This window comes from Anomaloglossus baeobatrachus, chromosome 5, assembly GCF_048569485.1.
Source record: "Anomaloglossus baeobatrachus isolate aAnoBae1 chromosome 5, aAnoBae1.hap1, whole genome shotgun sequence".
Classification (NCBI taxonomy): Eukaryota; Metazoa; Chordata; class Amphibia; order Anura; family Aromobatidae; genus Anomaloglossus; species Anomaloglossus baeobatrachus.
The window spans coordinates 412,466,270-412,480,061 of record NC_134357.1 but is presented as its reverse complement, the minus strand read 5'-3'; the positions used below and the strand labels follow the sequence as shown (position 1 = coordinate 412,480,061).

The 13,792-nt window shown below is 50.2% G+C and overlaps 1 protein-coding gene across 2 annotated transcripts in view; it reads right to left on the bottom strand.

Annotated features, from left to right (window-relative positions):
* Positions 1-13,090, bottom strand: part of MEIOC (meiosis specific with coiled-coil domain) — a 201,684-nt gene extending 188,594 nt beyond the window's left edge. Inside the window, exons 1-2 of one of the 2 annotated variants that reach the window (XM_075350248.1) lie at positions 12,926-13,090; positions 5,820-5,948 (exon numbers count right to left, since the gene is read on the bottom strand). In XM_075350248.1, the coding sequence (XP_075206363.1) occupies positions 5,820-5,948; positions 12,926-12,931 (135 nt within the window). In that variant the 5' untranslated portion in view covers positions 12,932-13,090. The remainder of the gene's footprint in view (positions 1-5,819; positions 5,949-12,925) is intronic. The other variant, XM_075350249.1, reaches the window with a different exon arrangement.
* Positions 13,091-13,792: the final 702 nt, after the last annotated feature.

The window sequence follows — 13,792 nt, the reverse complement described above, 5'->3', positions numbered from 1 at the left end:
TAAACAAAATTCCCTTCTTCTTTGTCGCTCCATTGGGAGACCCAGACAATTGGGACGTCCAAAAGCAGTCCCTGGGTGGGTAAAGTAAAACCTCGTAATAGAGCCGTAACACGGCTCCTTCCTACAGGTGGGCAACCGCCGCCTGAAGGACTCGCCTACCTAGGCTGGCATCTGCCGAAGCATAGGTATGCACCTGATAGTGTTTCGTGAAAGTGTGCAGGCTCGACCAGGTAGCTGCCTGACACACCTGCTAGGCCGTAGCCTGGTGCCGCAAAGCCCAGGACGCACCCACGGCTCTGGTAGAATGGGCCCTCAGCCCTGAGGGAACCGGAAGCCCAGAAGATCGGTAAGCTTCGAGAATTGGTTCCTTGATCCACCGAGCCAGGGTTGATTTGGAAGCCTGTGACCCTTTACGCTGGCCAGCGACAAGGACAAAGAGTGCATCCGAGCGGCGCAGGGGCGCCGTACGAGAAATGTAGAGTCTGAGTGCTCTCACCAGATCTAACAAGTGCAAATCCCTTTCACATTGGTGAACTGGATGAGGACAAAAAGAGGGTAAGGAGATATCCTGATTGAGATGAAAAGGGGGATACCACCTTAGGGAGAAATTCAGGAACCGGACGCAGAACCACCTTGTCCTGGTGAAACACCAGGAAAGGGGCTTTGCATGACAGCGCTGCTAGCTCAGACACTCTCCGAAGTGATGTGACTGCTACTAGGAAGGCCACTTTTTGCGAAAGGCGTGAGAGAGAAACATCCCTCATTGGCTCGAAAGGTGGTTTCTGAAGAGCCATCAGCACCCTGTTCAGATCCCAGGGTTCTAACGGCCGATTGTAAGGAGGGACTATGCGACAAACCCCCTGCAGGAACGTGCGTACCTGTGGAAGTCTGGCTAGGCGCTTCTGAAAAAACACAGAGAGCGCTGAGACTTGTCCCTTAAGGGAGCCAAGCGACAAACCTTTTTCCAATCCAGATTGAAGGAAGGAAAGAAAAGTGGGCAAGGCAAATGGCCAGGCAGAAAAACCCTGATCAGAGCACCAAGATAAGAATATCCTCCACGTCCTGTGGTAGATCTTGGCGGACGTTGGTTTCCTAGCCTGTCTCATAGTGGCAATGACCTCTTGAGATAACCCTGAAGACGCTAGGATCCAGGACTCAATGGCCACACAGTCAGGTTGAGGGCCGCAGAATTCAGATGGAAAAACGGCCCTTGAGACAGCAAGTCTGGTCGGTCTGGTAGTGCCCACGGTTGGCCCACCGTGAGATGCCACAGATCCGGGTACCACGACCTCCTCGGCCAGTCTGGAGCGACGAGGATGGCGCGGCGGCAGTCGGACCTGATCTTGCGTAACACTCTGGGCAACAGTGCCAGAGGAGGAAACACATAAGGGAGTTGAAACTGCGACCAATCCTGAACTAAGGCGTCTGCCGCCAGAGCTCTGTGATCTTGAGACCGTGCCATGAATGTCGGGACCTTGTTGTTGTGCCGGGACGCCATTAGGTCGACGTCCGGCATCCCCCAGCGGCAACAGATCTCCTGAAACACGTCCGGGTGAAGGGACCATTCCCCTGCGTCCATGCCCTGGCGACTGAGAAAGTCTGCTTCCCAGTTTTCTACGCCCGGGATGTGAACTGCGGATATGGTGGAGGCTGCGGCTTCCACCCATAGCAGAATCCGCCGGACTTCCTGGAAGGCTTGCCGACTGCGTGTTCCGCCTTGGTGGTTGATGTATGCCACCGCTGTGGAGTTGTCCGACTGAATTCGGATCTGCTTGCCTTCCAGCCACGACTGGAACGCCTTTAGGGCAAGATACACTGCCCTTATCTCCAGAACATTGATCTGAAGGGAGGACTCTGGCTGAGTCCAAGTACCATGAGCCCTGTGGTGGAGAAAGACCGCTCCCCACCCTGACAGGCTCGCGTCCGTCGTGACCACAGCCCAGGATGGGGGCAGGAAGGATTTCCCCTTCGACAGAGAAGTGGGAAGAAGCCACCACTGAAGGGAAGCCTTGGTTGCCCGAGAAAGGGAGACGTTCCTGTCGAGGGACGTCGACTTCCTGTCCCATTTGCGGAGAATGTCCCATTGAAGTGGACGCAGATGAAACTGCGCAAAAGGAACTGCCTCCATTGCTGCTACCATCTTCCCTAGGAAGTGCATGACGCGCCTCAAGGGGTGTGACTGGCCTTGAAGGAGAGATTGCACCCCTGTCTGTAGTGAACGCTGTTTGTCCAGCGGAAGCTTCACTATCGCTGAGAGAGTATGAAACTCCATGCCAAGATTCGATTGATGCTAGGAAATCTCCTTGGGACATGTGACTGCATTAATCTGCGCATGACAAGCTGAGATAGCTTGGAGTGCCCATACGGCTGCGAATGCTGGAGCAAAAGACGCGCCGATAGCTTCATAGATGGATTTCAACCAGAGCTCCATCTGTCTGTCAGTGGCATCTTTGAGTGAAGCCCCATCTTCCACTGCAACTATGGATCTAGCCGCCAGTCTGGAGACTGGAGGATCCACCTTGGGACACTGAGCCCAGCCCTTGACAACGTCAGGGGGGAAGGGATAACGTGTATCCTTAAGGCGCTTGGAAAAACGCTTATCTGGACAAGCTCGGTGTTTCTGGACTGCCTCTCTGAAGTCAGAGTGATCCAGAAACGTACTCAATGTACGCTTGGGAAACCTGAAACGGAATTTCTCCTGCTGAGAAGCTGACTCCTCAATTGGAGGAGCTGGGGGAGAAATATCCAACACCTGATTGATGGTCGCTATAAGGTCATTCACTATGGCGTCACCTTCAGGTGTATCTAGGTTGAGAGCGGCCTCAGGATCAGAATCCTGATCTGCTACCTCCGCTTCATCATCCAGAGTCCTCATGCTGAGACCCTGAACAGTGTGATGAAGTCGAGGGAATTTCCCAGCGAGCCCGCTTAGGCGGCCTGGGACTGCGGTCCGTGTCAGAGACCTCACCCTGGGACCTATGAGTCACCCCAGGAGCACTTTGCTTCTCCAACTGAGGGGGGCCTGGGGTCAATGATTCAACAGTGCCCGGGGCCTGAGTCACCGGTCTGGACTTTAAGGCTTCTAGTATCTTAGCAGACCATTTATCCATACTCTCAGACAGTTTGTCAGCAAATACTGCAAACTCCGTCCCTGTCACCTGGACAGTGGTAGCAGGTGGTTCCACCTGGGCCACCAGTAGCAGAGGCTCCGGCTGAGTAAGTGCCACAGGGGCCGAGCATTGCACACAATGAGGGTCGGTGGAACCTGCCGGTAGTATAGCCGCACATGAGGTACAGGTTGCAAAGTAAGCCTGTGCTTTGGCACCCTTGCTTTTTGCGGACGACATGCTGTTGTCTCCTCTGAGTACAATCCAGGAGGGTATATAGCCAAAAATCAACAGTGCGACCGTACAGTGTAAATGTATAGCATATAAGCATATATATATATGTACACTTCGGCACTCAGTGGGGCCAGCACCACAGGTGCTGCTTACCGACCGCTCAAAGCGGTTGTGTGATCACCAGATTCCCTGCCTGGGCCTCCCAGAGCCGTGTTGTCTCTCCTCTCCAGCGTCAGAAGTGCTGACAGGAATGGCTGCCGGCGTTCTGTGGGGAGGAGGGGGCCGTGGGCGTGCCCTAGAAAGTGCGGGAATCTGATGCCCCACTGTGCTGAGTGAGGGGGGAGGAGGATACAAAGTATGCTCCAGCCCTCAGCGCTGACGTCCTGTGCAGCGTCCCGCCCTTCCCCTGACTGGCAGGCCTGGGGGCGGGAATATGCGATACTAGGCCGCAAAAGCCGGGGACTAAAGTTATAAGCGCGGCCGGCAAATAAGCGCGGTCGGCGCGGTAGTCCCCGGCGCACTAACACACCCAGCAGTGCTGCAGTGTGTATGGCACAAGCGCTCCATGCGCGGTCCCCCACGGGGACACAGAGTACCTCACAGTAGCAGGGCCTTGTCCCTGACGATACCCGGCTCCTGTCCAGCAGATTCCCCAGGGGCTGCGGAGGGAGCACGGTCCCAGTGCCTGGAGACCGATTAGGATCCCACTTCACCCAGAGCCCATTAAGGGATGGGGAAGGAAAACAGCATGTGGCTCCTGCCTATGTACCCGCAATGGGTACCTCAACCTTAACAACAACGCCGACCAGAGTGGGGTGAGAAGGGAGCATGCTGGGGGCCCTGTTATGGGCCCTCTTTTCTTCCATCCGACATAGTCAGCACAGCAGCTGCTGCTGACTAAGATGTGGAGCTATGCGTGGATGTCAGCCTCCTTCGCACAAAGCATAAAAACTGAGGAGCCCGTGAGGCACGGGGGGTGTATAGGCAGAAGGGGAGGGGCTTTACACTTTTAAGTGTAATACTTTGTGTGGCCTCCGGAGGCAGAAGCTATACACCCAATTGTCTGGGTCTCCCAATGGAGCGACAAAGAAAAGGGCTTCTTGGTTACCCGATGTTTACTGTGGTTACCAGCGTCCGCAGAAGCTGGCTCCTGCTGCCTGCACACGTAGCAGAGTACACATCGGGTAATTAACCCGATGTGTACTCTGGCTAGGAGTGCAGGGAGCCAGCGCTAAGCGGTGTGCGCTGGTAACCAAGGTAAATATCGGGTTGGTTACCCGATATTTACCATAGTTACCAAGCGCAGCATCGCTTCCACGCGGCGCTGGGGGCTGGTCACAGGTTGCTGGTGAGACCTGCCTGTGTGACAAGCTCACCAGCAACCCGTGTAGCGACGCTCCAGCGATCCCTGCCAGGTCAGGTTGCTGGTGGGATCGCTGGAGCGTCTGACTGTGTGACCTCTCACCATCGACCTCCTAGCAACTTACCAGCGATCCCTATCAGGTTGTATCGTTGTTGGGATCGCTGGTAAGTTGTTTAGTGTGACTGGGCCTTTAGTTACAGGTGCTGTTAATTACACAAATTAGAGAAGTATCACATGATTTTTCAAACAGTGCCAATACTTTTGTCCACCCCCTTTTTTACGTTTGGTGTGGAATTATATCCAATTTGGCTTTATGACAATTTTTTTTATTTTTTTTCATTGAAGACAAATTAAATGAAGATAATAATACCAAAGAATTTGTGATTGCAATCATTTTCAAGAAGAAACTGAGTATTATCTGACAGAATTGCAGGGGTGCCAATACTTTTGGCCAGCACTGTACCCTATGTGACAGTGTAGCATCCTATGTGTGTATGCGCTGTTAGGATCTTGTAGTGCCAGGTGGTCATGTGCAGTTCTACGATATGTATATTTCCAGACAGATTCTGACTAGAGGTGTCCAGGCTCACTCAATTAACCTGTATTGAGCAAGGCTACGCACTTCTAGTTGGCACGTGATCACATGTAAGCAAAACCAATACTTGCGCTCACAGAATGCGTGCTGTGAGTATTCAGAAGTCTGTAGTCACATAGAAAAAATGAATGCAAGTTTGATATTGCGGTAAGAGTATGGATCTGAGGAATCATGTATCCAGCTCATTTTTACTATACCATCAACTCTGTAAAAACAAAACCTGCAGACAAAAAATATATATTTTCCGTAAAAACAAAACCTGAAAAATGGCGGAATTGCATCTTTCTACACCATTTCATACCACTTGAATTTTTTTTTCTCAGTACACTGTATGGTAAAAGGAATGGTGTCATTCCAAACTACTGCATGTCCTGAAAAAAACAAGCCATAATATGATTATGCTGCCAGAAAAATAAAAAAAAGAAGTAAAGGAGGAAAAACATGGAAGTGGAAAACTTGCCTGGTCGGGAAGGGTCTATTGGCGTGACTAGTCAGAGACAGACGTAATATTGCAATGTACCTGAGCTTTGTGGGAGCTGTAGGTGGAGCATGGTTTAGACAGGGTGCTACTGGTAAAGGCATCCATCAGTTTGCCCCCAACATCCAAGTTACTCCAACACAGGTTACTTGATCTGTAGAAAGGTGTTTGCTTAAAAAGAATGCAGAAAACACAAGGAACTTAGAGCATGGCATTGGTAACCGAAAGATAAAGCACTAACATACATTGCTAAGGAAAAGCTATGATAGTGCGATTCTAGAAAGGGATACATTTTCATTTTAACCCCATAAAGTGGTTTTCCCCTTTCAAATTTAGCTAGTTTGTAAGAAATAAAATCATCTGCTCCTTACCTTACAGGTTCATGCTTAGGCTATGTTCACACAGTGCATCTTTTAGACCCTGTGCACACTAGAAAAAGGATTTTTCTCAAGAAATTTCTTGAGCGTCTGAAAGATTAGCGCACTTGCGTTAAAAAAACGCACCAATAACGCATTTGTTTTTCCTGCAGGTTGGTCCCTGCGTATTTTTACCATTATCTATGGCAAAAAACGCAGGTAGCTGCAGAAAAGTGACAAGCTCATTCTTTTTCTCAAGAAATTCTGCAGAAAGAATTTTCTTGAGAAAAAAACGCAGTGTGCGCACAGCTGAAAAAATTTTTCCATAGGTTATGCTGGGGAATGTCTGCAGAAAGGTTATAACCATTTTCTCAAGAAATTTCTGCAGCAAAAACGCAAAACAAAGCGGGTAAAAACACAGTGTGCGCACAGGGCCCAAGGCTATGTGTCCACGGGAGAATGTAGCTGCGGATTTTTCTGCATCAAAATCCGCAGCTTTCCCGCAAAATCCGCACCTTTTCAAAGGTGCGGATTTGCAGCGGATTTACCGCGGAATTGCCGCGGATTTGATGTGGATTTCCCCCCCCCCCCATTTTAAAGCCAAAATCCGGATGAAAATCCGCAACAATAATTGACATGTTGCAGATTTTTCCGGATCAAAATCCGCACGAAATCCGCTGCGGAAAAATCCACAGCATGGGCACAGCATTTCCAAAATGCCATAGAAATGGCTGGGAAGTGCCTGAGCTGCAGATTTTCGGGAAATCCGCGGCTTTTCCGCGAGAAATCTGCGGCAAAATCCGCGCATTTTCTGCAGCGTGGGCACATAGCCTTAATGCGTTTTTGAGATCACAAAGATGCACCTAAGGCTATGTACGTACGACGCTGCGTTTTTTTCTGACCACAAAGATGCATCTTTTTGGCCCCAAAAACACGCACCCAAAGGAAAAACGCATAAAAAAAGCATGTGTTTTTGCACTTTTAGATGCGTTTTGATGTATTTTTTGGCTAAGTTTTTATCAAATGCATTCAGTGGGTGAAAAATGCAGTGAAAACGCAAAAAGAATTGACATGCTGCATCTCTGTTGTCACCACAAAGACGCAGCCAAAAAAACCTGCAATGTGCGGACAGCAAAAATGAAATCTCATAGACTTTGCTGGGGAAGGAAATTCATGCAGTTTTGAGATCAAAACTGCACCCAAAAATGTGGCAAAAAACGCGGCAAAAAACGCAGAGTGCGCACATAGCCTTAATGCATGCATTTCCTTCCCCCAGCAAAGTCTATGAGATTTCATTTTTGCTGTCCGCACATTGCAGGTTTTTTTTGGCTGCGTCTTTGTGGTGACAACAGATTGAACTACGTTCGGGTGTCCGTCTGCAGAAACGTATATGTGCAAAAAATGCCACAAAACAGAGCACACTCTAAGGCCCGTTTCACACGTCAGTGAAAAACACAGACGTTTTTCACTGGCGTGCAAAACACGCACATGTCCCTGCGTGTGCCGTGAATCTCGGCACACGTGGGTTGTCTAAGTGCAATCCGGGCTCCGTTCTCCGTGGCCCGTGATTGAACTTAGAAATCAACTCACCTGCGCCCGCTCCCGCTCTCCATGGTGCTGATCGGTCCCGCGGTGCAGCATCCGGCCGGCACTGACCCCTGCAGCAGCTGCTTCCGGGTCGGCTGTGTCGCGCATAATGAATATGCGCGACAGTAATCAGCCGGCTTACAAGCAGCAGGGAGAACGGGCTGCAGAGGACATCCCTGGACGCCGGGTGAGTTAAAATGTTTTTTATTTTAAAAGCACGTTTTTTTCTGGCACGTGTTTCACGGACCACACCACTGCGTGGTCCGTGGGACATCAGTGATGCCAGAAAAAAATGAACATGTCTCCGTGCGGCAATCACGGACACGCGGGTACGCCGCACGGAGACACGTGCAGTGAAAAATCACTAACGTGTGAGCAGACCCATTCATTATAATGGGTCTGCGTATGTCAGTGATTCTGGTACGTTTAAAAAAAAGCACAAACGTACCAGAATCACTGACGTGTGAAAGGGGCCTAACGCAGTGCGCTCCATAGAGGTGAATGGCCCTGTCGGGCACATGCGTCCGGAACACGCTTTGCAGAGTGGGGGAGGGGCGGTTCGGACGGATGCTCCAACGGGACCTGTGAGCGGAAGGCAAAACGCAATGTGAAAGGGGCCTAAGGCTTATAATTACCATGGAAATTATGGTGGTGTAATAGGACACTGTCACTTGCAATTTTTGTGTCTTGGAAAAACAAAAAGCCATTCATTTCAATTTAGTTTTTTTTTACAAGCTTTTTTGGTGCTTTGTTTGTCACACATAGTGCCCACACATTGGTTGGTGTCACAACAGGGCACCCATATTGCACAGAGCATAAGCACAATACTTTTTATCTGCATGTTCTCTGCAGCAATGCACATCAAAATACGCAGTAACAATATTCTCTGATTATTGCATTTTTGCAGCATTTTGCTCTATAATAAATGTTTTTGGTGCAGATTTGAAGCAAAATTTGTTACTTTGTTAGTCCAGAAAAGCTTGGCTACTACAGTTAGGACCTGTGCGCAATTACCGGATTTTGCCGCGGATTTTCTGCGGATTTGCTGCATGTTTCGCTGCAGAAAATGTTCATAACATCTCTGCAGTGAATCACCAGCAAAACCTATGGGAAAAAAAAAATCCTGTGCGCACTATGCGGATTTTGACAGCTGCATGTCACTTATTTTCCGCACGTCGCTGCGGGATTTCACTCCATTGACTGCAATGTAATCGTGAAATCCCGCAGGGAATAACGCAGGCAGCAAATTCTGTGCGGTTCATTGCGTTTTCCTGCGTTATTCCCTGCGGTATTTCGCGGTTTACCTGCGGTAATGTACATCGCTTGCCTGCGGTTTTGCAGGGAAGTGATGTCATTATGACAGGAAGAGGAAGCGGAGCAGAGAGTAAACACACAGATCACACTCACACAGACATCACAGACATAGAACGCAGACATATAGAATACACATAGAAAGCAAACGAAAATATAGAAAACAAAACACGTGGGCTCCGCTGTATATTTACCGTCCAGCCGAGGTAAGCACACAGCGGCGGCCCGGTATTCTCAGGCTGGGGAGGGCGAGGGGCAGGGTTAATGTCCCCCACCTTCCTCCCACCTCCCGCAGCCGAGAATATCAGCCACAGCTGCCCCGGGACTGTCGCATCCATTATGCGGCAGTACCGGAATGTCCTCGGCTCTTCCTGCCGCCGTGTAGCAGTGGCAGTCAGGGTAATACAAGGAGTTAATGGCGGCGGATCACCGCCATTAACTCCAGGCTTGATCATGGCAGCTCTATGTGACAGCTGACATGATCAACCCGTAAGTAAAGTGAAAAAAACACAGACACCGAAAAATCCTTTATTTTAAATAAAACACAAATAAGCCCCTGCTTCACCCGTTTATTAACCCCTCCCAAACAAAGCTCCGACGTAATCCACAGCTTCTGCGCTGCTTACATCCAGCCGCGACTGACACTGTCACAGCGCTGAATGCAGCCTCGCAGCGAGACAGCAGAGGTAACTACAGGGCATTTCCCACGGCCGGTAATGTGAACTCACTGCCGACTGTGAGAAATGCAGCGATCTGTCCTCTATTATCTATCTATCCCCCTATCTATCTACCCCTCTATCTATCTATCCCCCTATCTATCTATCTATCTATCTATCCATCTTTCTATCCCTCTATCTATTCTTCTATCTGTCTTTATTTAACTATCTATCTATCTCAGAAGGAAATGATTTTTTTTTTTCAATGTGCTTTATTGCATTGAATGCAATAAAGCACATGTACCAACCCGCACGCGGCAATACCGCGAACAATACCGCGGTAAAACCGCATGCGGTTTTCGAGTGCGGTTTGCCGCGATTTTTTACCGCGGGTGCGGTAATCTTTCAATGGCTGCAGAATTTTCTTGAGAAAATTCCATTTTCCAGTGCGCACATGGCCATAGGCCTTGTGCGCATGCTGTGCTTTTTGCTACATTTTTTGTTGCAGTTTATTGCCCAAATCTGTATGTCTCTAAAGGCCCCATCACACACAGAGATAAATCTTTGGCAGATCTGTGGTTGCAGTGAAATCATGGACATATTGTTCCATTTGTACACAGCCACAAACCTAGCACTGATTGTCCACAATTTCACTGCAACCACAGATCTGCCGCAGATTTATCTCTGTGTGTGACAGGGCCTTTATGCCAGCAAAGTCAATGAGAATTCTGAAGCGCTGTGCACATGTTGCTTCTTGTTTTCTTGCAGTTCTAGGTGCAGAAAAAGAAGCAGTATGTCACTTTTCAGTGCGTTATTTTTTTCCCTGCGTTTTGTAGCCCTCCTGCCATTGATTTTCCAAAAAAAATGAATGGCACAAAAACACAGGAGTTTTTTGGTGTGCTTTGCCATGAGGTGCATTTTTTTTGTTCACCATATGCAGATACCCTTAAAGGCAACTTGTTTTATAGATGCGTTTGTTCACGCTCCCTCTAGAGAAAACCACACAGCATCTTTAAATGGAGAGTAGGTATACATTTTTAATGAAATCAAATCCACTTTGTTGGACAAGATTTCCTTCACACATGTGAATGGGTGGCTTTACACGCTGCGACATCGCTCAAGCGATCTCGTTGGGGTCACGGATTTTGTGACGCACATTCGGCCGCTTTAGCGATGTCGTTGCGTGTGACACCTATGAGCGATTTTGAATCGTTGCAAAAACGTTCAAAACCGCTAATCGGTGACATGCTCCCCTATTCCCAATTATCGTTGCTGCTGCAGTAACAATGTTGTTCTTCGTTCCTGTGGCAGCACACATCGCTCCGTGTGACACCGCAGGAACGAGGAACCTCACCTTACCTGCGTCCCGCCAGCAATGAGGGAGGAAGGAGGTGGGCGGGATGTTCGCACATCCGCCCCTCCGCTTTGATTTGGCGGCCGCTTAGTGACGTGGCTGTGACGCCGCTCGAGCCGCCCCCTTAGAAAGGAGGCGGTTCGCCGGACATAGCAACGTCGATAGGCAGGTATGTACGTGTGACGCTGCTGTAGCGATAATATTCGCTACGGCAACGATCACCACATATAAGCCATACGATGGGGGCGGGTGCTATCACGCTCGACATCGCTAACATTGGCTAGCGATGTCGCAGCGTGTAAAGCCCGCTTATGTATTGCTAATGCTCAGACCAGTGGAGGCTCTGCTGAGGCTCAGGATCGCTGATGGGGCGCTGCTGAGGCTCAGACCACTGAGGGGGTGCTGCTGAGGCTCAAACCGCGGAAGGGGCGCTGCCGGGGCTTAGGACCGGGGAGGGGACGCTGCCGGGGCTCAGGATCGCGGAGGGGCGCTGCCGGGACTCAGGATCGCGGAGGGGGCGCTGCAGGGGCTCAGGACCATGGAGGGGGCGCTGCAGGGGCTCAGGACCGCGGAGGGGGCGCTGCAGGGGCTCAGGACCGGGGAGGGGGCGCTGCCGGGGCTCAGGACTGTGGAGGGGGTGCTCCCGGGGCTCAGGATTGTGGAGGGGGCGCTGCCGGGACTCAGAACCGAGAAGGGGCAATGCAGGGGCTCGAGACTGCAGAGGGGGCGCTGCCAGTGCTCAGGACTACGGAGGGGGCGCTGCCAGTGCTCAGGACTACGGAGGGGGCGCTGCCGGGGCTTAGGACCGGGGAGGGGGCGCTGCCGGGGCTCAGGATCGCGGAGGGGCGCTGCCGGGACTCAGGATCGCGGAGGGGGCGCTGCAGGGGCTCAGGACCATGGAGGGGGCGCTGCAGGGGCTCAGGACCGCGGAGGGGGCGCTGCAGGGGCTCAGGACCGGGGAGGGGGCGCTGCCAGGGCTCAGGACTGTGGAGGGGGTGCTCCCGGGGCTCAGGATTGTGGAGGGGGCGCTGCCGGGACTCAGAACAGAGAAGGGGCAATGCAGGGGCTCGAGACTGCAGAGGGGGCGCTGCCAGTGCTCAGGACTACGGAGGGGGCGCTGCCGGGGGCTCAGGACCGCGGAGGGGGCGCTGCCAGTAGTGATGGGCAGTCCGGCTCTTTTTGGTGATCCGGTTCCCATGGCTCCGCTCACCAAAAAGAGCCAGATCTTTCAGATCGTTCTCGGCTCCTTATTAAATGTGTTCACCCCAGGTGAACACATATTTAAGATTACAGTAACGCTGCCAAAACCCCGCCCACCAGCGGCTAAACCCCGCCCACTTACAAGTGACACAATATATTGTTGAGTAGGCGGAGTTTAGCCGCGGGTGGGCGGGGTTTCAGGGGCGAAAAGAGCCGTTTCGAGATTTTAGTGGCTCACACTGGAGATCCGGCTCCTGTCAGTCACAGCAGGGAGCCGGATCTTTGTGTTGGATCGTTCACGACCCACACATCACTAGCTGCCAGGGCTCAGGACCGCTGAGGGGGACCAGATCGGCGAGCGAGCAGTGGAGCTCTCTGTATGGCCTCTGATACCCAGATATCACTAGCCCCACATGAAGGCTGCAGTGAATGACTTCCTGCCACACACCTATCCAAGACATAACGGGCTAAGTAAAGCTGTAGCTTATCACCGGCCTTCACCTCACAGTGCACTAATGTTCCGTGTCTGCTATAGGCCAAGGAGAAGAGGCCAGTATACATATATAAGGACGCTACATATGAGGAGACACGAGAGCCAACAACAAGGAGCACACTTAAAAAAAAAGGGGAAAATGACACAGTGTAGTTAAAAACACCTGCTGGTACATCCCGGGAGCTCCTTACCTCCATATCGTCCGTTATCGTCTCCCTCCAGGCGGTGTACGGGACACCGGGATAATCAGCGGTCTATTGTACCTGTGTTTGGCCCCGCCCCCGAGCGACCGTTACACCACAGGACTCGTCATTCTAGTCTTCCACAGCAACTGTTTCCCCCACTGGATATCCAGCTTATTGGCTGATTGTAGAGAAAAAGAAGAGCTGATTGGTCAACTCTGTATCCTAGCGGTGTGATTGGTTACAAAGTTGTATGTTGGGCGGCAAGCTCGAGCAGAGCTGGGGGGAGTTTCCCGCCCGAAAGTCATAGGCTGAAGAAAGAATGCAGCTGGTGATTGGCGGAGAAGAGGACGGCCAGTAAAATGGCGCTGTGCTGAAGCCAGAAAATGATGTGCAAGGAAAGTAAGGCACTCACATAAAATGTGTTACTGTATACGTCTCGTACATCTGTATGGTCGCTGTATACAAATATCTATCTGGCGTGCTGTCTGTATTATTTTATACTGTATGGGCTACATGTTAGCACTCTATATGGTTTTTTTTTCATATATATATATATATATATATATATATATATATATATATATATATATATATATATATATATATATATAATGTATATATATAAAATATATATGATACATCTACATTTTTTATATATGTATATATATATATATACACAGTACATCTATTTAGCATATATTATATTTATTATAACGCCAATTATTCCATGGCGCTTTAGATGTACTATATTTGTATGTACAGTATATAGATGTATTATATACTGTGTGTGTATATATATGTATAGTATGTTTACTGTATATATAGTCCATATGTGAACACAGAGCAGAGTGTGTGTGTAATATATATATATAT